Here is a 22620-nt window from a genome sequence, read left to right on the forward strand (position 1 = left end):
ATTCATCAATGATTGAAATACAGAGAAAACCCTAAGGTTTTCTATATAAGTTTCCAGCACTTTGATTTTTATTACAATTCAATTTCTCTCATAATTTTTTGTTAATTTTTCTTAATGAAAACTAATATTTGATGCATTAATATAAATCTTGTAATCACCTGATTGTGGGTTTTTTTTTTATTAATTTTAACATCAAGTGATTGTGGATTTTTTTATTAATTCAATTCCTTTTGTGGTTTTTTTTTTTTTATTTAGATCAGTTGTGGATGAAAAATTAAAGTATAACAATTAATTTTTGTAGAAAAGATAAAGTTGAGAGACTAATACGATGAATGGGTTGATTTCTTTGATAGTTTGGTAAAATAATTTAATCATAACTATAAAATTATCATTAAACAAAATCACATGCAACGCTAATCCAATAAAGAGTCACTATTAGAAAAATGGGTTTTAACGATGAAAAACTCAGTCGTTAAAAGTTGATTTCTAGTCGTTAAAAAGTTGTAACGATGGGAATTTTTCTATCGTCAGTCGTCGTTATTGCCTCCGAGAATAAAAGTCTTTAACGACAAGAATGATAAACTCATCATTTATTATATTAGTGACCGTATGATTCTCATCGTTAAAAAAAATTATTAACTATTAAATTATAAGTCAATAACGATAATATTTTTCGTCGTTAATAGTCTAAATAATTAACGATCGTATGATTCTTGTCGTTAAAAATAACTTTTTAGTTATCAAAACACAAACCAATAACGACAATATTTCCTCTCATTAATAATGTGAACAATTAGCGACGGTATAATTTCTATCATTAAAAAAATATTTTTTTATTTTTTTTTAATAGTATGAAAACAATTACTAGTCATCAATGACAAAAACATCATGTTTTGATATAACCTACCAAACTTATATATCATTATTCATATCAAATTGAAATAAAATTCATAAAATTAAACATGTCATTCAAATAACACTAAAGTAATCATTATCTATTAGTATTTACACATCAAAAGTAGTATATATATAAGTGTTAATTGCTAACAAATTACATCAAAAAATATGTTCAACTAAAAATAATACTTTGATAATTGTATATACTATTCAAAACTAATGTACAACAAAACACTATATATAGTCATAAAACTGTTCATATACTCCAAGACAGCAGTTGCTTTCTTTAGAGTCTTGTTGTCTCATTGACCTACAAAAAAAAAAAATGATATTAGAGTCAAAGAAATATTCATGTTTTCTTTATAAAATATTAAAAATAGAATTAACAAAACCCAAAACTTCTCCATCACAAACTACATAACATACAATCACTAAAATATACCAAAACATATAAACCCTTAAATATAGAGTAGATTGAGATGTAGATTAACAAAAACACAAAGCCTTAGTTCTATGGAATGGGGCCACCTATATGAATTCTAATTTGTGAATTATCTTTATCCATAACTATATCTTCTGTAAGATCATTAGTCCTATGACCCAACATAAAATATTTGAAAGATGGCAAGTATATCATTTTTTGCATTCATGGCTAATCTCACAAATCAAAAGGCCACTTTCTCTTCGTGAAACGACTTTCAAACATAAAATCTCCTTCTAGCAATCCATGAATCCATATTGGAAGGATTCAAATCCTATATTTCAAAATTCTCTCTTCTTTTTTTTTTTACAGTATTAGAAATCACTAAATCAAATCATATATTAAAGTTTAAAAGGCTTTTTAGGTTTTATATAGATATATATATGTATGAATCGTGATTGATACATTAATTTTATCTTTACGAAAACTCAAAATCTACTCATATGTTAGCTTCCCTAGCATCTAAATAATAGCCTTTATAAGAAAGCAAATGAAGCATCCAATAGCCATAAAGCATGGACATTCCAAAATAGATGCTGTAAGTGTATTCAACACGCATGCCCATGTGACATGCTAAATATGCCTTCTACAAGCACAAGCTGACATTGTATATAAATATCAAATACACAGTATAGTTATTGTCTTATATAAATAAGTGTTAATGGAATTGCTTGCAACTTCTTCCAGCTTCAGTTTCAGGAATGCACAAGTGAGGGTTGCTCTATTACATTCACAATTCTTCAGAAAACATTATTAAGATCTCCTAGCTTTGTGCTAATAGGTATAAGAGCCTTTATTGTAACGGCCAGCCTCTCGGAGCCCCCGTGCACCAAGAGGATCCGTGAGAGGGTCATTACTAAAATGATACCGAACAATACACAACTACAACTCATGTAAAATCCTTATTAAAATCATATTCTTTTTATCATTTCACATCTCATAATCATTTTTACAAAACCATTCATCACTTCGGCTCACCTGGGCTTACATAACATACGACAATCTCAAAACGTAAACATTAATCTTAACATACGCACAGCGACACCCAGGATCTAGATTTGGGAGAGCTCTGCACTTGCTACCATAACATGACGGCCTGGACCCAGACCTTGCTAAACGCACATGCGATCTCAGGACACTCTCTTACTTGGAATATTGTAAAACAACATGAGTCGCGAGACTCAACAAGCTCTAGAAAAGAAAGGCTGAGGGTTTAGGATAGGACTCTTCCCATAACACCCCATGCAATTCATGCCAATGCAATCACACCATGTCATGATCCACATGTACCTTACTTCTACATGCATAACAAAAAGTTAACTGCACATAAGGAACCGAGGGCCCACATAAGTCACACATTGGCACCCGGGTCCCACATACAAACTTGTTGTAGCCTAACATAGGCTACCATTTCATTATCCATAAAGACCCGTCTTTTCCTGACATGGTCGGCTTTTCCTGACATTCAACATTTGACTTTTCCTGATACTTGTTACATCCTGACATGAGTCGGTACTCCCGACACCTGGCACGGTACTCCCGTCCAGAATAACAATAACAATAAAATCATGCAATGCAACACATAAGAAATGCAATGGCCGTTGTAGCATAAACATGATGACAAGGCCCCCATAAACCAAGCATCAGGCCCTGCTACGCCTCACATAGGAATACACACATGCAGCATGCTCTAAATGCATATGCTCACCTAAGATACCCAAATTGGCTCTTAGACCAACCGGGTCATGCAAATGCTCATACATCCCATCACACAGAACATGTCCCCACGTGAATGCAATCCAGTCCCTTGTAGCACACACATCATGAAATGCTCAAACCAAGGCAGGAATCTAGAGTACCAGCTCTTCTGGCCGTCTAGCGCTTATCGTAACAACCGATGACTGACGCTCATACATCCAGCCATCAACGGCCACGACCCACGGTCGACAGTCAGTGGCTTTGTACCCATACCCTTAAGACACACATAGACACTATTAACCTTATACCTTCCCAGTTTAACTTTACACAATATTTCTCCATAACTCTTCATGTACATAATCTCATGATCATCATATTACCATTCTCATTACTTTTCATTCACATAAAGCCATCTCAACCTACGTAATAAATTATTAATAAAACCCCATTAAACCATAAACAACTTTTCTAAGAACCTAGCCCAATGGGTACGGCATCATTCCCAAGGAAAGCGGAGCGATACGAAGCTCTGTGACGTTTGAAATGAAAGACACCATGACGCCATTGCTTAGCTCATTCCATTAACAATAAACCCATTAATAAAATAAAAGTCATTAAGTGATTACCACGCGAATTATTGTTATTGATGCGTGGAACCGAGTCAAGGTGGGGGAAGGTTTTGAGTACAAGAAACTTCGAAAACTTTCACGAGAAATAAATAACGCGATGAGAGGGTTAGAAGTTTGCCTGAAAACAGCTGATTTCAGCATTTCTTGTGCTCCTGATGTGAAGTAAAATGTTTTGCTGCAATTAATAGAGTTATGACCTAGATTAATTAAATCTACGGCATAATACACATAATCTAACCACGAAAAATACATAATTTAAACATATAATATTTATACTAATGTTACTCATTTACCTGATCACTTTAAATGCTAAATATTCCAAACATTTCTAGCTGCCGCGAACGCCTCCTTTTTTTTCCCAATTCTTCTCTCCAATTTCTTCCTTCGGTTGCTCATGCTTCTCTCCCAGATTGTCTAATTTGTGAGCCGTTTAAAGGCTCAAAGCTTGCTGCCCAAGACTCCAATTTGTGGAGGAAAATTGAGTGGCCTAAAAGCCACAAAAAGAAATGGCTTTGAAGTAGCCACGCATACACACATACAAATACATATATATATATATATATGTTAATTAATTAATTTCATTTCATTTCATTTTATTTGATTACTCTTGTATTATTATTATTATTATTATTATTATTATTATTATTTCTATTATTATTGTTATTATTTTTACTATATTTTATTTTATTATTTTTATAAATACATCCAATTAATTTAATTAATCACTTTAATTTCCTATTTCTTCAAAATATCATAAATAAGTATTTTTTCAAAAAATTTCAAATATTTAAAAATATCCTCAAACACCCAAATTAATTATTTTTACTTATTTCAAATTTTGGGATGCTACATTTATTCCCATATTTGGACTTACCTAGGGAGTAAAAAAATTTTGTCTTTTGTGTCACTAGTTTTGATCAATTTGTATAGTTATTTACATATTTAGCTTTCTTGAAAATTCTTACAAATTAGGGAAATTTTGTAAAATTGGTAAAATTTTATTCTAAAAGTTTTGGTGAATTTGTTCCATTTTCCTAACAGGTACGACTGTTGTGTATCTCTATCACAAATTCAACAAAACTAGCTCTATTTGGTGCTGCAATTCTAAACGACCTTCCATTGTCTGCAACCACCCATTTTTTGCATTCATGGCAATTCTAAATTTCTCTTAGTTTAAAAAAGAAAATAAAGATTTCTAAAAACTAATTTAATTTCATGCCCGATAAATCAACAACGGAAGCTATACTTGCAAAAATCTAAAAATAGGTCGGGAGGTAAACAGAATTATTTATATATGATGTTTATAGGCATGAAAAAAAAACCTACAACAAAATCTTTAAAGGAATCTTATGAAAAAATTTAGAAAATAATGGAACATGAGTTGCTTATTAAAGACATATCCTCTTATTCACCCATAACTTACTTTTGGCATCTAATAAGTCCACGTACAACACACTATATAAAAATATAATTAACATATAAGTCTCACTAGATGAGTCGTTACATATTAAATCTTATCACTCATAGGATACATATAGTATTAAGTATTAAAAATTTTAAAAAATGAGTGATCACCCACCACCCGGATGGAGTAATTAAATCATATCACTCACATGATACATATAGTACTAAGCATTAATAATAAAAAAATAATGGGTGATCACCCACCACCCGGAGGGAGTGATTAAATCCTATCACTCACAGGATGCATATAGTACTAAGCATTCAGAATTTAAAAAAATGAATGATCACCCATCATCCAAAAAGGAGTGATTAAATCCTATCACTCACAGGATACATACATCGAACAATGTTAGTATCACAAATAATTACCAACTCTATTAACATACTGGTCAGAAAGTTTATCATTCAATCGCATCTAATTCCCATCCATCATACTAGATACAACGAAAATTGATAGTATTAGAAATAGATTAAATTACAGAGCACGAGAATATGGGATAAAAATACTACCAGTATTCATGTACATATATATATATATATATCTACCAACCTAAAAGAAACAAATCTCTTATATTAGTATTCTTTACATATATATTCATAATTTAAAAAAATTAAAACTTTTAGCACACACATGGCATAACTCAACTGTTATACAAACTTGGTATGATCAATACTAACTTGATTACTTAATCCATACCTAACTTGGTATGATCAATACTAAGTTGTTAATTTAAAGCCCATAAGAAATATATTTTTCAGATCACAGGCTTACAATTCATGAACATACACATGCAGGCACATGATGTATGGGGATAGGTATACAGATAGCAGTTCAAGCAAGTATATGTATAGAATTCAACAAGCTGAGAGTAAGCAATTGTCCCTAACCTAAACAGCTGAGACAGAACACTATAAATTTAAAATGCCTTCCACAGTAACACAATCTAATAATATAAATAAAGATAAAAATAGCCAAAGAGCTTAGATTCAAACTTAAGTAAAAAAGAAACATTAATTATTACAGTACCTAAGTGTGGTCACTTGCATTTGCAGAAGCTGAGAGCATATTATCTTAATAAAAAACATACTATGGGTGTTTGATGGAAATATTAACAAAGAAAATGTTAGATGAAATCTATATGTGACTGCGTATAACATACATTTCTCAAAAATAGAAAATAAATAGAAAATTCTCCAACAAAACTTAATCTACAATTGAAAATCATAAAATATTTCACATGAACTATATCCAAAGAAAATGATCCTGTAGGCACCACTAGAACTTGTTTATGAGAGACAAACCAACCCAACCACATGATAGATCCCTTTCCAAATGAAGTAGTAATTTGATCCAATGCTTATTGTAGGGCAAGATCTTTTTTGGACAGATTTTAAACGTTGGAGTCACTTCCATTTGATTTAGATTTCCTTTTACCTTCAAATAGGCATAAGACAAGACTCATAAGCTCTAGTGAATTAACCCAACAAAACAATGCAAAAAAGACAGAAAGGCACATAAAAGAATTAAACAGAAAAAAATGAACTAATACTGAAAACACTACAAATTTACCAAATTTAACATATATGAGCAGCAAACAAATTTTAAAAATAAAAGGTAAAGCAAATATCCAAAAAATAAAAAATAACCGAGAGGCGAGTGAGGGCGAGGCAGCCAGCGAGGGCGAGTCGTGAGCAACCGAGAGGCGAGGGCGAGGCAGCAAGCGAAAGGCAAGGGCAAGCCGTGAGCGAGAGCGAGGGCGAGCAGCGAGCGAGAGTCGGACAACGAGGGCAAGGGTGACGGCGACTACAAGAAAATTGGTCTTATTTACAACAGAAACAAGACGTAATACCTTAATAATGGTTGTTTTAGATTTGATTACTTGTCGATTAAGCATCAGTTATGCACTTTTAAGTGCTACTCTCTTAAAAGACTTCAAAATAAAATCTTAATCCTGTATATTAGGAGTAACCGAACATTTAGTAAGATCATACCTATAATCACATTATAACAGAAAACTTGGCTTCAAGAAACTAGATGACTTGAATGCATAAAAAATCATATTTGTGTCTACAACTGTAAGTAAGATCTTATATAAAGTCCCAATATTTGTCCAAAATTTGTCAAACTTATGAGTGAATTCAAGTCTAAAACCCTTAGGAAAGTGGCATTGAGATCATTCCACCTGAAATCACAGAAACTAAAATTTTATGACAGTTATTGGGACACATTTGCTAACAACCATCATCATCATATTTTCTATTCATTGCAATTGCAAATAATCTAATTATGCTTTCGGCAGCCAAAATAAAATAAGAGGAAGAAGCCAAGCTAGTTCTGGGCATGGCCATGATACGAGGCTTCTATTAGGACTTTTGACGACCACGTGGTGTGCTTTACAACTAATTAAACATAGGCATTTTTATCAAACATATGGTACATGCAAAAACGACAACACATAAACAATGAATCCAAATAATAAAGGCAAAACCAATTTAGGGCAAAAACAAAAGAATTAATTCTGGACACAGAGATGATTACAAGGGGGAAAAAGCACAAACCAGAGAAGGTGTTCAAACTATTGGGTGTTGAGGAAGCTATCGGAGTCGGATTAGGAAACGACAGAGATGCTGCCAAAGGAGTCTTGGAGCAGGTTACATCGAAGAATCAGGGGAGGGCGAAGGCGAGGCAACGAGTGAGAGTGAGACAACGAGGGAGAGGGTGAGGTAACGAGTGAGACGCGAGAGCGAGGGCGAGAGAGCCAGAAAGGGCGAGCAGCGAGCGACAATGAAGGTGAGCTAAAGAGCCAGAGAGGGGAGACTTAGGGATTTGGGGGAGGTTTGGGCACTTGAGGATTTTTAGGGGAAGGGGGAGGGGGGATTTTGGCCAGGAAAGAGGCGGGGGAGAATCCCGCCTCTTCAATTTATTTGTTTTTTAATATTTAATAATAAAATAAAAAATAATATAATTTATAAAAATAATATGTTATATGTTCTTTTTAATATGTTCGTGTATTCTTTTTAATATGTTCATATTTTTTTTAATATATTATATTATCAATAAATAACTAATGCTTAATTATCATAGTTTAATAATTATATTTGTACATTTATAGAAAATATAATTATATTAAGAATTACTTATATAAGTGTTAATTAAATTTTAATAATTTTTATTATTATTTTATGGTTCGAATTAAAAATTTTAGTCATTAACGACGAAAAAATGATATATTAACGACAACTTATTTTGCATGTCGTTAAAAGTTATCTTATAATGACAGGATTTATATTTAGTCGTTAATAGTACTACATTAATGACCAGAACTAATGTCGTCGCTAATTTTTTGTTGTTAATACTTGTTTTTGTTGTAGTGAGTTTGTCTCCATTTTGGCTTCGTATTTGCTTGCGTCCTCCAAATGCTTTACTTAGAAATATGAAACAACTTCAAGACTTTCCAGCCTTTCGACTTGTTGCTCTGCTTTTTCATTGTGGATGTCTTTTTAACCACATCTCTAATGTTTGATATTGATATTTGATATAAAATCAAAAAAAGAATAATTATTTTATATTTGATATCGATATTGTGTGTTCAAAATATTGCTAGAAGTTATTAATCAAAAGTTAACCGTTGATCTCAACTGAAGTTTAATTATTAAGGAGAAAATGTATAGTGCATAATTTAATAAATGTTTAAATATATAATGTATAGTTTAATAATTTAATAATTAATTACATAGTACTTTGTGTAATTATTAAAAATGGGGGCTGTGCGGACGCAAAGGAAGTTTAAATTGGAGGAAGAAAATATATTAATTTTTAAGAGAGAAAGTACAACGAAGAATCATTAAGGAGGGAGATAAATTAAATTAATAAAAGTAAGGGTCTTTTTTAAAATGCAGGCATATTATACACGAAATCGACGTATTTGGCATGAAAAGAAATAATCAAAACGGTATCATTTAACATATTAAGTGTGAATTGATTAAAACCATTACAAATTATATCTCATTATACAAACCGGTTATATATTTTATTTATTTATTGGATAATAGGTATGAATTTATTTATATTTAATTATTAAATATACATATTACTTAAATATCCAAATTAGTGTATGGTGTGTATGTTATATTCTACTACGTATATTTGATACACGGTAAAAATTTTATTTTTGCTCATACCGCCATACACGTTATTCCCTTCACTTCTACATTTCTTTTTTCTTGTGTGTGTGGTCACATTAATTTTTTTTTTGTTTCAATTATACTCTTGTATGTGTATTTTTTTAAATTAATTTAATTCATATACTTTGATATATATAAAAAAAAGAGTTAAATGTCATTTCATTTTATCTTTTTTTATATATACATCAAACTAGATGAATTAAATTAATTAAAATAAAAGTATAAAGGTGTAATCGAAACAATAAAAAGTTTGAATTATCATACAAAAATAATGTTAATGTACACGGGTTTAATTGACTAAAAAATACAAGTTTAAGAATATAATTGAAATAACGAAAAGTCCAAATAACTATATAAAAAAGTATATAAAAATATAAAGATAAAAATATAAGTTTTGCGAAACATATTTTTTATCTACTTTTTTGAAAAAGTAGTGTTTGATAAAAGGTTGCGTTACTTTTAAAACACAACGGTCCATTAATAGATTTTAATTTTATATATTTTTTAATCTAATTTTGAGATTAATTTTATGTTATTTTTTTATTTAAAGTGTGCTTTTTATAGATTTTATATAATTTAAATATTTTTTTGTAAAATTCTAATAAAGAAAATTAATTTGAAGATTTGGGTGTAAAAAGAAGAAAATAGGATATTATAAATTAATTTACAATATTAATATTATAATATAATTAATAATTAATAAATTGGAAGATTGGAATGGGAAGAGCAGCGAAGCACATGGAGAGAAATAAAATATAATAAATTAGAAGCCGACAATTGGAGGCAGTGGTGGAGAATTGCAATGGGAGATGGTTCAAATTGAAGGAGAAGTAGGGGTGTGGGTATACATATATATAATATTATAAATGTGTAGATTGAGGAGAATAGAGAGGACGCAAAGTGAAGCGGCCGCCGCAAGCAGGCGCAAGGAGAGACGGAAGCCGCACGGCTCGGTGACGGTGACGCACGCAGAAGTCGGGCGCAAGCATCCGCAAAGCGCAAGGCAGGTGCAGCAAGCGAGGTAGCAACGGAGGGAAGCAAGTCCAAGCGGCGATCAGATGCGTTCCAGATCTGAATAGGGGAGAATTATGGGTGTTTTTGGTTTTTGATTTTAGTTTTTAGTTTTAAATTTATTTTTAATTTTATATTTTAGATGTCTATTTTGAGATTATAGAAAATGTATCCTTTTTATCTGTAATGTTTTTGACATTTTAAAATTTTTGAACGTGTCTGTGATAAAAAATAACTAAAATAACTTTTTATTATTTTAATTTTTCTTTGTAATCTTTTTTTTTTTTAAAATACGTTTTTAAAAATATAAAAGTAAATACCTTTTTATTATTTTAAAAAATTAAAAATTAGTCTCAAGGCATAGCACCGCTGGAAAAAAAAAGAACTTCCTGAGGTGATGCTCTTTGAGCCCCAGGTTTCATGTTTGAGGTCTGGTCAGGGGAGAAACTCAATAATCAGAGCAATCTTGTAAGTTGAAAATCGCTTGTCTCCTTCACGTTTGCGACGGGGTTAAGGATTGAATTGGCTGTTGAGTTCTCTGATTTATATCTCCTGCTGATATTGTGGGACCGAACAACTGGGGGCATTTATGATGGTGCGTTAACAAAAAAAAATTAAAAATGACATGGAAACAATAAAGAGAACATGATCTTAATTTTTGTTTATTTTTTTAAATTCTGTTAAATCAGTTATGAATTAATTTTATTTATTAGGATTTTTGATGAAACTAAAATCATTGTCAATTTATGTTTATTTGAATTGATTTTGTTTATATATGCAAAGAATTTCTTATTAATATTAAAGCTATTAAATATCCAGTCAATATATTAATTAATTTATTATTATAAAATAAAATGATATCATAAGGAAAGTTTCATGATTTGATTAAGATAAGAGAATTTATAAGAAAATAATTAAAATGGGAGTAAAGACTTGATTTGTGTAAAATTAAATTAAATAGTCATTAATCAAAATGAATAATATTTATAAGGTCTACATATATACATATATATAAAAAAAATATAACCTATAAAAAAAAAATTATCTATAACCAATTACAACTTTTTTACTAATATATATATATATATGAATCTCATAAATATTATTATTATATAAGACATGACATGTCAATAAACACATACTTTCTAAATTAATTACACCTAATTGATCCAATTTGAACCTAATTATCAAAATTAAAATGATCGGATAAAATTATAAATTTACGAAAAAAAAATTATCTACATAATTATCCCTTATAAGTATTGGGTTCTTGAAGTAATTTTCTTAAACTTTGGGTTAGTTCACTTAGTTTCAAACATTTTTCTGTTTAATTTCACGTGTAACAAATAAAATCAAAATCTCTACAATGTTGTCCGCGCGACGTAAGCATGCACCCCCTTTGAGTTTGTCGGCGTCGGACAAACGTTATGTTAATTGATATCTAGTATCTACAGTATAGTCTGATAGAGATCTGTTATTATGCTGCATCAGCATCATCGTCATCTACCTGTGTTGGCTTCTGATTCATCATGAACCTCCAGCTGTCCCCCTCCTCTATTTCCCATTGTTTCTTCAGCTCATAGATGGCTTTTGATGCCGCTGCAGCAATCGTCGGGTTGCTGTCTTCTGCCAGCCTCTGCACGCAGATCCACAGACAATACGAGGCATTGGCAGCCGGGAGCCAAAGAGAATGAGGGAACTCAACAGATATCAAGGTTCAAAGGCCATTTGTTCGAGAAATCAAACCTGCAATGCTCCCATGCCTGCATTTCCAAGAGTCCACATGGATGGTGCTGTTGCTAATGCGTTAGCTAATGCTTTTCTGCACCCAGAAAACCACGATTCAAAATCCACAAATAATTAACCAAAAAAAAAGAAGAAAATGGTTGCTCGCTTAAAATATGGGTAAGATTTTGAAGGGTGTTTTTGGTGTATTGGGCTCCCTGTTTTGTGAGGATCGGGGGGATGCTGTGCTTGTACAGAGCCCTCCCTCTGCTTTTCTGCAAAGAGGCTAGCTCGTTTACACAACTCGAATCTATGACCGTCTGGTCACAATAGAGCAACCTCGCTGTGGTACCAAATAAGGGAAAAATTAAGGACAAAAAATTCAAATTTCACCAAGGCAGTTGGAACTACTACCTCCATTCGATACTCGTGCCTAAAACACTAACGACTTGCGAGCATAGTTTCATTGTGGGTTTCATTTCTACATAAATGAAAATGACAATGAGAAAATGAGTGGAAAAGTTCATCCAAGGGAGACAATGGAAATGGACAACCAGGACCAGATATGTAGTTCCAAATCCCATCTCTAGTGATATGTAGAACCATTGCCCTTGATACTTTAATAGTGGACCGGTAAGTACCCCTTCTCAATCTTCTGTTTATGTATTTTGGGAGGGGTGAGGGGGAGTTAATGGCATAAACTTTAGGATGTTAAAATCTTTGCGCCGACTATCAGATGCACAATGACAAGAACCAGGAGAAAGCCTTGAATGGGTAGCATGCTATTTTAATGTTTAATTCTGCTTCAAGACATGGATATATTTTTCCACTTAATGCTGCATAATCAACTAGATATTTCGGCAGAAAGCTTACCTAGTATTGACATCAGGAGAACTCGAACACTCGGCCAATAAAGATACACTACTTTTTCCATCCATTGCATCAAGATCTATAAGTGTAGCAATCAACAACTCTAGCTGTTTTGGGATGGAGAAAGAAGAGGTAAATAGACCGAGATAGAGACCATATATAACATCCATAATTCACTTTCTATTTCCTCTTACAGAGAAAATGTAATGCTTAACTAACCCATACCTCCTCAGGATCAGTATAATCAATTCCGTCAGCTTCAGATAGTGCAGATGCCATGCTCCGGTAGGCCTCCTGCACAGTCAAAAAATGGTACCATCAGACACTTCTGCCGGAAAGAACCTGAAAGAAGAGCACGAGAAAGAACCTGAATGGCAGTAATGCGATCTGCAGATACTTCTCCTGGGAAGAAGTCAAGAGTTCTGCCATTCTTTTCGATCGTTATACACCCTTCCATGCCATCGCCTAATTGAGGGCATCTTTTCCTGGATACATACAGGGTTCCAAAGAAACCCAAATAAAATGTCAGCATTTAAAGTACCAAGGCCTAAGACATTTTTAACTTTCTGTGTATCCTTTCTTAAATGGAAATATAAACCCCACCAGATTAACTTACAGCTTGTACATCTTGCTCAACATCATGTCATGGATGTTTTTGACAAACTGTTGAACAGTAGAACAACAAAATAAACTCCGAAGGACATGACAGCCAGAGAGTAGATAAAATATTTACAACAGGTATAAGTAACAGGTAGAATGGTAGATTTTTATTTTATGAAATTCATCGGATCCACTGATTTCATGCAAAGTAAAACAATACAGAATTAGTCACACCTCCAAAGCCATTAAAGCATCTTCCATTGCACGTTGCTTGGCAAAGAAATCAGCACGCCGCAAGTCAGCCTGAGAGGGAGAAAAAAGAATCGGTTTTTGTTAATGTACATATCTTATTGAATGTTAAAATATATTTCTTCATAATTGTTACTACATGCAAATCAACCGTGGTATATACAAACAACCATCAAACATTACCCAACATTTACGATCAACCATGGTATATACAAGGTCATACAATATCATGTGTCAAATCAAGCATCAAATAAAGATTTGGAGAAATTAAAAAGAAAGCACCTCCAAAGCTCCATCACTCCAATGCTTGTCAGCAGCACTCTTCAATCTAGATTGAGCTTTGTCTCTTAAAATCTAATAAGAATACAAGATCATAAGAAATTTAGCAACAAAATCTAATAAGAATACAAGATCATAAGAAATTTAGCAACAAAGAAACTATGTGGTATATGACTATAACTGAAGCAGAGAAATGGATGTCTTTAAGGTACATACAGTAGCAATATGATTAAGTCTTTCAGCTTTTTTCTTCACGTCATGGTCAATTTTCTGGGTATCCTTTCTTGCTCGAGCTACCAAGCAAAATGTCACAAAAAGAACACTTGGTTGAGGTCATGACGCCAAGAGTAACATATTAATAGACTTGTGATACCAATTCAATGACCTTAATCATTTTCTCTAAATTTAGAAAGTTGATGGGAGTCATGGGACTTGCAGAACTGATCTAGCACAGAAGGTAAAAGAAATTACCATCGAGCTTAAGAAACCCTGAACCAATAATAGCAACATCTTGGCGAGCACGAGCATCCAACCTCATTATCCCGCTGAAAACAATCAGCAAACAATAAGCATGCATTCCTAAGTTAGCAAACAGTGCTATAAAATATTGCATGAAATTTTTGTAGATCTCCTATATAAAATTACATTAGGAAATTACTGACTGCCAAGGTTCTTGGAGGTGGAGAGGTACTCCACATGCTTCCATATGCTCCATTGGGCCAGTCAGAAAAAAGAAATTGGCTTGGGTCTATAAATGCCCATTCCTCATTGCAATATATATATATATATATATATAATATATAAAGAGCAATCAAGAGTGACAAGCTTATTCTAAGTAGGCAACTATGAGCTATCATAAAATGGCTATGTATTATTGTAAGTGCAGATTGCGAAATTCAAGCAAACAAGTAAAATCAGAAAAACAAACATTACCGAGAAAGTAAGACAATATCATTCCGAGCCCTTTCATTGACAAAGCGGGCATCATTATAAACAAATTGGCAAGCCTCTGCTAATCCTTGGCTTGACTGCATAGTTCTCTCAGGCATGACAGGATGTTCATCAACCTCATGACAACCTTGTGCTCTGACACAGCACCAATTTTTTAGTAGAAGGTGAAAAGGCCAAAGACATGAAAATAAAAAAAAATAAAATAAAAGGCTGTAGCTAATAATGTTGGAAGGTTCAAAAACACTACATTGGACAAAAATATGGAAAGATTTGCATAATGAAATTTTAGATTTATCAATAAAGCAATCCTGGCAAAGATAACACCGGTTAGGGAAAGGCAAATAGAGATTGAGTCAATCAAGGGTGAGGAAAAACGTTCCCTAATAGCAAGCCAAAGTATAAACGTGTAGGAGGGAAAGCTAGATCCATGCCAAACAAGATGAAAATGAAACCAGGAGACCTTATTACATTGAGCCTGTAAGGCCCACAACACACATCGCACTGAAAAAGCACCATCAGATGCTGGGAGCCACCGGGGGCAATCTGGGGAAGAGATCTAGGGTATGCTCGGCATGGAAGAGAGAATGAGCTGAAGAACATGAGAGGGGCCTGACTTAGGCCAACACCAGGCACCTCGCACAACAATATCAAAGACCCTAGTAGTAGAGGGGAGATATACCTGACGAGGAAGTTGGTGAGAAAAGAAATCAACAAGCACCCCCAAGGGATGCCAGTGATAATGCCACAGAAAGATCCTACAGCCATCGCCTATATACCACTCAAAAAATCGACGAACCTTACCCCTAAGTTGGAGAAGTTTACACTAGTACCAAGGGCAAGAATAAGGGGTTGAAAGGAACCAAAAACATGACTCTGATGCGATAAGAGTGAATCCATTGAATCCAGAGGAAATCAGAAGAAGCTTGCATAAGATGCCATATGAGTTTAGCAACAAAGGCTTGATTCCAAAGGAACAAGGGACGAAGACCCAAACCACCTTGATCTTTAGGACAATAGATGTCAGACCAAGCCACTTTAGCCTTATGAGGGGATAAGTTCAAGCCACTCCAAAGGAAAGCATAGGCCATATGCTGAAGCTCTTTGAGGACCTCTTTTGGGAGAATAAAGATACGAGGCCTAATAGATGTGGATAGTGGAAAGCACTGATTGAACAAGCTGAAGTCTACCCGCAAAGGATAAAAAGCAACCACGCCAAGAAACCACCCTAGAACGGACCCAATCAAGGATCGAACGACATTCATCATAAGAGAGCATCATAGAGATCAGAGGGACGCCTAAATAGCGAATAGGTAAGGAGCCTAGACAAAAGTAGAATTCCATCACCAACTCTGCACGCAAATTGGGGGAGGAACAACAAACAAAACAATCATTTTTTGAAGGGTTAGCATGCAAACCAGACAATTCAGCAAAGCGATCTAAGCAATGTTTCAAAACTTTGATAGACTCCCTATCCCCATGAGAGAAGAGTGAGAGGTTTTCGACAAACATGAGCATGGCTAAGCCTAGCCTATCACACTTCCAATGGTACTGAAAGTCATCCGCATGGAAGTGAAACTTCACGATACCATGGAGGACTTACATGACAAGGATAAACAAATAAGGCGATAAGGGGTCCCCTTGATGAAGACCTTGCCCTCCATGGAAGAAACCATGTAAATGCCCATTTATCTTAACCGAATACATAGGAGAGGTGACACAAGCTCTAATCTAACAAAAGCGCAGAGAAAAGTTCATAAGCCGAAGAACCAAAAGCAAAAACTCCCAATTCACAGAGTCATAGGCCTTGCTTAAGTCAACTTTCAACGCATAGCAGGGAGGACCTTGCGGGAAGATTGTAACGATGGAGGAGTTCCTGAGCTAACAAAATATTATCCCCAATGGAGCGACCAGGAACAAAAGCCATCTGAGTGCCATCCACGAGATGAGGCAAAAGGGGTTTGAGGTGATTAGCAAGAATATTAGAGATGACCTTGTAAATCACATTACAGTAGGAGATAGGCCTGAATTGACTAGGGTACTCTGGATGAGAGACCTTAGGGATAAGGCTAATAATTGTAGCATTCACTTCTCCAAGTAATTGACCTAATTGGAAAAAATTACAGGCGCTCGCTATGAAATCAGGGCTAACCACGCCCCAGACCTAACGAAAGAATTTAACAATGAAATCATCAAGGCCAGGAGTTTTATCATCACCCATAGAGAACAAAGCGACGCAAACTTCCTCATAAGTGACATCCTTAATAAGATCAAGCCAACAATCAAGTGAAAGAGAATGCTCCACATACATGGAGACCTCCTCTTGAGAGAAGGACGAAACATGAGAGTGTGGGCTTGAGAGGGTGTGAAAATGGGAGAGAAGCACCTGGGACACCTCATCCTCTGATGAAGTGTGAGAACTATCATCACAAGTGAGACTATGAATATGGTGATAGTTTTTATTAGATAACATTTGTTGGAAGAAGAACCGAGAGCAGCGGTCACCCTCCCCAGGTACTGGCTTGGTGCCCAAACACTTGATAGTGCTTATAGAGTATGAATCCATTTCATTCCCCAGTGATCCTCTCATGCTCCCTTGCACCATTTTGCCTTGGGATGGTTGTTGCTGTTATCCCACCTTTATATGGTCTTGTTGGTGTTCTTTTCACTTTGCCTTGCATGGTTTGAGGCTGTTTTAGTTTTAGTTTTGTTTCTTTTCTTGTGAGAGGGTTGTTTTGTTTCTTGTTTCTTAGCAGGGTATGCCCCAGCTTGTTTTTGTAGATACTTGTGCACTTTTTCCTATTAATATATTTTATTTACACAAAAAAAACACAGGGCGTTGACCAAATAACTATAGAAAAACAAAATGCAAAGATGAACCTTATATTTTGGAAAGTCAATGGTGAGATAAACCTGATCTTCCATAAGAAACAATTGCACCTTCGATTACCATGGGAAACAAGCATCCATGAAATCAAGAGATCCAACCAGTCTCAAGATTATATACCAGTGAAAAACGACTTACATCACCAAGAATCTCAGTTTCAAAAATAAATTGTTCCAACCAAAATAATAACTTAAACAGCATGGCAAATGCCAATCAGTATATGTTGTCGTACCAAAACTATTACATGTTGCCAACTTATCAGCACAACAAACACAACAAACTTCTGATAAAATTTAGTTTCTAATACCTTGATGTGTCTGGATCAGAACGGTGCCTAATACATTCTTGAGTTTCAGCATTGCGTGCACTTGACCGGCGTATGATAGAAAGTCCTCGAGACAGTAAGAATTCACTGGGTTTTGCACATATGTGCCAAACTTTCTTAGGAAACTTCAACTTTGATTTCAGGGCATGCCCATTGCTTTGTTGTCCAAAATCATTTCCTTGATTCGGACTATGTAATTTGGTGTGCTGTGGTGACTTACCAAAACTATAGTTAGTTCCCTGGAAGTTATTGATAGTGGTGCCATCAATAGCTACAGAACCATGTGAAACGTTGCTTGCAGAAAGAGCCATGAAGGGATCAAGTTAAGCTTATAAGCCCTACCAGCATATCCTATGTGTAAGTGAAACCTGAAACAAACTAAATGGAATTAGGAAAGTGCTGATAAAAATACAAATAACAGCCTCTCAGAAACTAAATCACAGCTACGATAAACAACTTTTACCACAACAATCTCATTGACAAGCACATACACATGAAATACTCAATCAGCTTAATAATTTGTGTAACGCAGGTTATGTTATTGAAGATATTGATTAGGTTACAGTCCTGAAGTACAACGGAAAAATAGTTGTAATTCAAACCAACCAAATGGTCCTTGTTGGTATCTATTGAAATTCAATTGCATCTCTTCTAGCACACTCAGGAAGTGTTATTCAGCAAAATCCTATAAGCGGGGCATACAGTGAGAATGGCATGACTAGGTTGCATTCAGACTAGTCGCAGATACTGTAGGATCCAGGCAGGTCACTAAGGGGGCTGTGGCCTTTCTACCACTCTCATGGCTGCTCTTATATGGAACCCACGATATTATCAACCAATTAGTTTGATGTCTCCTAAGAGTGATTCCTGAATCAGCCACTGGTTGCAGACACTGATTTCTAACAAGTTCGCTAGTTGATACACGAATTAAAGCTTGTTATCTGGGGCTGAATTAGCTAGCAAATGCTTAAATAACTTTGGATAGACATTACTCCTCATAGCAATGACATTCAGAGTGACCAAAGAAATTTGTTCAATCCTAACTGGGTGTTGGGATCCAATCACTAATATCACATATAGAAATCAAGAGAAAGAGGACAGACAAAATTGACATTGTTCGATCTTAATAGACCTATGTTCACAATCCCACAATAATGAGATGAATCCACAATCAATGGTGGTGTAGCTGTTGAACAAAAAGATGACAAACCCTCTGATGACATAGTTTTTAGATGGACAAAACTATTTTACAAGTTGTGGCACCCTTCATTGATAAACAACCCTAATAACCTGGTTATAATCTCTATCTGAAAAACTTGATTACTGAGGTGCGGTCACTCAATAACTATATTGGCAGGATTTGTTTATGGGCAACCATTCTAAAAAGGCATTGGGTCCAATCCCTATCCCTATTGAGAATAAAGTTAGGTTTTTTGGGAGATATCATCTGTAACAGATTTTGAATTTGAGTTATTTAACAATTTCCTCCGGCTACTCAAATTTCCTAGCACTTCAACGTTATCAGAAAATAGAGTTGCTTCTTCTCATCGAACAAAGGCACATCTCGGGTGTCATTAGAATTAGCCAATTTCGGGAGCAACCAATTGGGCCCCAAAACATGCAAAGGATTGATCAGAACCACTGTGCATATCGCTTCGGGTCAAGCTATGCAAATTTGACTCACAATACAAACTATACCAAGCTTCTCTGCAACCCAAATGAAACTCTCCTCCAATCATACAAAATGCACACAAACAAACATGTTAGTGGATGCACCCAGAAAAACCAAAAATAAAAAGTTGAAGATTTCAATGAGGAAACTCTCAGTAAATACCATTTACACTTGAATTGCCAACACACATAACAAAAGGCCTCGTGTCAAATTATTTTCTTTTCCTGAAGATCATTCCATATCCGATAATGGAAAAACCCAACCTGATTTTGGAACTACTGTAACCAGAACTAGTGGAAGCACAAATTAATCACGCAAAAGCCCAAAACAACAGTAATGATTTCACTGGGCGGAAACTTGAGAATTCAAACAGAATTCCTAAACGACTGGGTACCCAGCAGGTACTAATGAAATAAAGAATAAAAAAAAAGGCAGAAAATTAGATTATCTACAGAAGAAAACACGTGGAAAGAACAGTCAAGATTAAGAAACGGAGGAAGGAGGAGATACCCAACTGTGAACTCCAGCACCATCCACCAGAGTCCAGCCAGAGAAAGAGAGACAGGATGGAGAAGGAAGGAAGCCTTAATGAGAGTGAGTGATGAGAGTGAGAGTGAGAGAGAGAGAAGAAATTTGAGCCACAAGCTAAGGCTGTGGCCCCGCAGTAGCAACGAGGAGGAAGAATGTTTCCGGATAGGCTTCTCCCTCTCTCTCTCTCTCTCTCTCTCTCTCTCTCTCTCTGGTTTGGAGGTTTTCAATTTTGGTAAACTTGGGAATGAGATGGGCTTCTTGTCATTGGCTCTGCCAGGACACCGCCGTACCTACCCTCGATGGATTGGCGAACTTGTGTGGTTAATATTTTTTTTATTTTAATTCTATTTTTATATAAAAATAACAATTTTTATAATAAATTTTAATAACCACCCCCTCACAAGTTATTTGGATGTTCCATCCTCTTGTATATTCAATTGTATACTTAACATGCTTAAATACATTTTTTTTGTCTATATACTTTTATATTTTTTCATGTCTCATTCAAATTTTTTATTATTTTGATTACACTTTTAGATTATATATTTTTAAGTTAATTGTATACCTCATAATATGCAATACATGCTTGTTGAAATGCCCAAATTATCCCTTACACGCGTGCAAATGACAACCATCTCAACCACAATTTCTTCCTTTTGTGGCAAACGATAAATACAGAGGATGGAGAAGAAGGTGTAAACCAACAGCTATAGCATAAGATGTAAAATCTATCATCAGTTGGGGAAGGTAGAAGATGAAGAGGTGAAGATGTTGGTAGTGGTGGAAGGTGCAAAGGCTGTCGCTCGAGAAAGAAAAACTATTGATGCCTTTGCCTCTTTGTCTATCGTCATTGTCGATGACTTTGTCTTTTTGCCTTTTATCTTTCTCGACCAATGACAACCTCTGCACCTTTCGTTATAACCACCGACCTGTACCTTTTCCTCTATTCTCTATACTTGTTATCGGCTATCTTTCCTGTCTCGTTGTCGACTTCTGAAGGAAAAAGATGTGGTGAAGATAGTGGCCGTTTGAACATGTGTGAGAGGTAATTTGGGTATTTCAACGCCAGTGCGTTACATGCTCTTATTGAGGTGTGCAATTGATTTAGAGAATGTATAATCCAAGGGTATAATTGAAACAACAAAAAATTTGAATAAACACAAAAAAATATATATATATATATATAAGAGTAAAAATATGTATTTGGCTAATTCAACATTATTGATGGGGTCTTGTATTGTTTTGTTAAGGAGTCAAATTATATAAACGCTACAATCCCCAAAAGATACATATGAATACACTCTTAAATTTATGTATTATTCTAGTGCTCACACCTTTTATACTTTGTACTAATTTGATTAGTGAAATTTATCTCGAAAGACATGACTCTGTGTCTTCCAGCAATCTAACGCTTGGGGTGTTGAGTCCCAAGCTTTAGAATGGAGTAAAATGACAATTTTACTCTTAATTTCTCTCTTGTCATTTTCTTACTCATCTCTCTTTCTCTCTCTCTCTCTCTTTTAAAAATACAAAAATTGTATTCTCTAATCTTTATATATAAACTAAAGATAAATTATATAAAAACAAAAAAAAAAATCCACCCTAATCTTTATACTAAATAAAGATTAAATTTTTATACTAAATAAATGAATTCAAGTTGGATTAGATTTTTCATTGGTCTTTCACTCTTAATTGATTTAAGGTTTGTTGTGAAAGTATCTTGATAAAAATATTATAATAAGTGATTTTTTATTTACGTTAAATTAAAATATTAAGTTTCCATGTAATAAATATTTAAGACATTTATGGAATGTCTATAACCTTATAGTAAGCGTGAGCAACATTTCGGTTGAATCGAAATAATTGAATTGAACCGATAGAAATTAGCAATTTAGTTCAATTCAATTTGTAGATCGGTTCTGTTTGGTTTTTAAATTTGAGTTTTTTAATTATTTCAATTCATTTCGATTTCTTTATTAAAAAATTTAAAATAATCGAATCGATTGAAATGTCAAAACTGATGTTGTTTTTGATCAAATTAAAGAGTAGAAAATGGTAGATTCAGCATAACTGTAGAAGAATAAGTTGTTAAATAGAAAAGAGCTATTTTCAATTTTTCGATTTGTTTGATTTTTTTGATTTGAACAATTATTCGATTGGTTTGGTTTG

General features: G+C 34.2%; 1 protein-coding gene across 6 annotated transcripts in view; it reads right to left on the reverse strand.

The window, feature by feature from the left end:
* Positions 1 to 20655, reverse strand: part of LOC127800799 (senescence-associated protein AAF, chlorolplastic) — a 60115-nt gene extending 39460 nt beyond the window's left edge. Inside the window, exons 1-13 of one of the 6 annotated variants that reach the window (XM_052335616.1) lie at positions 20436 to 20653; positions 18231 to 18616; positions 15022 to 15174; positions 14560 to 14633; positions 14305 to 14381; positions 14092 to 14163; positions 13795 to 13863; positions 13577 to 13623; positions 13328 to 13445; positions 13186 to 13254; positions 12964 to 13067; positions 12112 to 12187; positions 11671 to 12001 (exon numbers count right to left, since the gene is read on the reverse strand). In XM_052335616.1, the coding sequence (XP_052191576.1) occupies positions 11843 to 12001; positions 12112 to 12187; positions 12964 to 13067; positions 13186 to 13254; positions 13328 to 13445; positions 13577 to 13623; positions 13795 to 13863; positions 14092 to 14163; positions 14305 to 14381; positions 14560 to 14633; positions 15022 to 15174; positions 18231 to 18559 (1347 nt within the window). In that variant the 5' untranslated portion in view covers positions 18560 to 18616; positions 20436 to 20653 and the 3' untranslated portion in view covers positions 11671 to 11842. Of the gene's footprint in view, positions 1 to 11670; positions 12002 to 12111; positions 12188 to 12963; positions 13068 to 13185; positions 13255 to 13327; positions 13446 to 13576; positions 13624 to 13794; positions 13864 to 14091; positions 14164 to 14304; positions 14382 to 14559; positions 14634 to 15021; positions 15175 to 18230; positions 18627 to 20430 lie in introns of those variants that run through there. The other 5 variants (XM_052335618.1, XM_052335617.1, XM_052335619.1 and 2 more) reach the window with 5 other exon arrangements.
* Between the last annotated feature and the right edge of the window lie 1965 nt (positions 20656 to 22620).

The sequence above is a fragment of the Diospyros lotus genome, chromosome 4 (genome assembly GCF_014633365.1).
Source record: "Diospyros lotus cultivar Yz01 chromosome 4, ASM1463336v1, whole genome shotgun sequence".
Lineage (NCBI taxonomy): Eukaryota > Viridiplantae > Streptophyta > Magnoliopsida > Ericales > Ebenaceae > Diospyros > Diospyros lotus.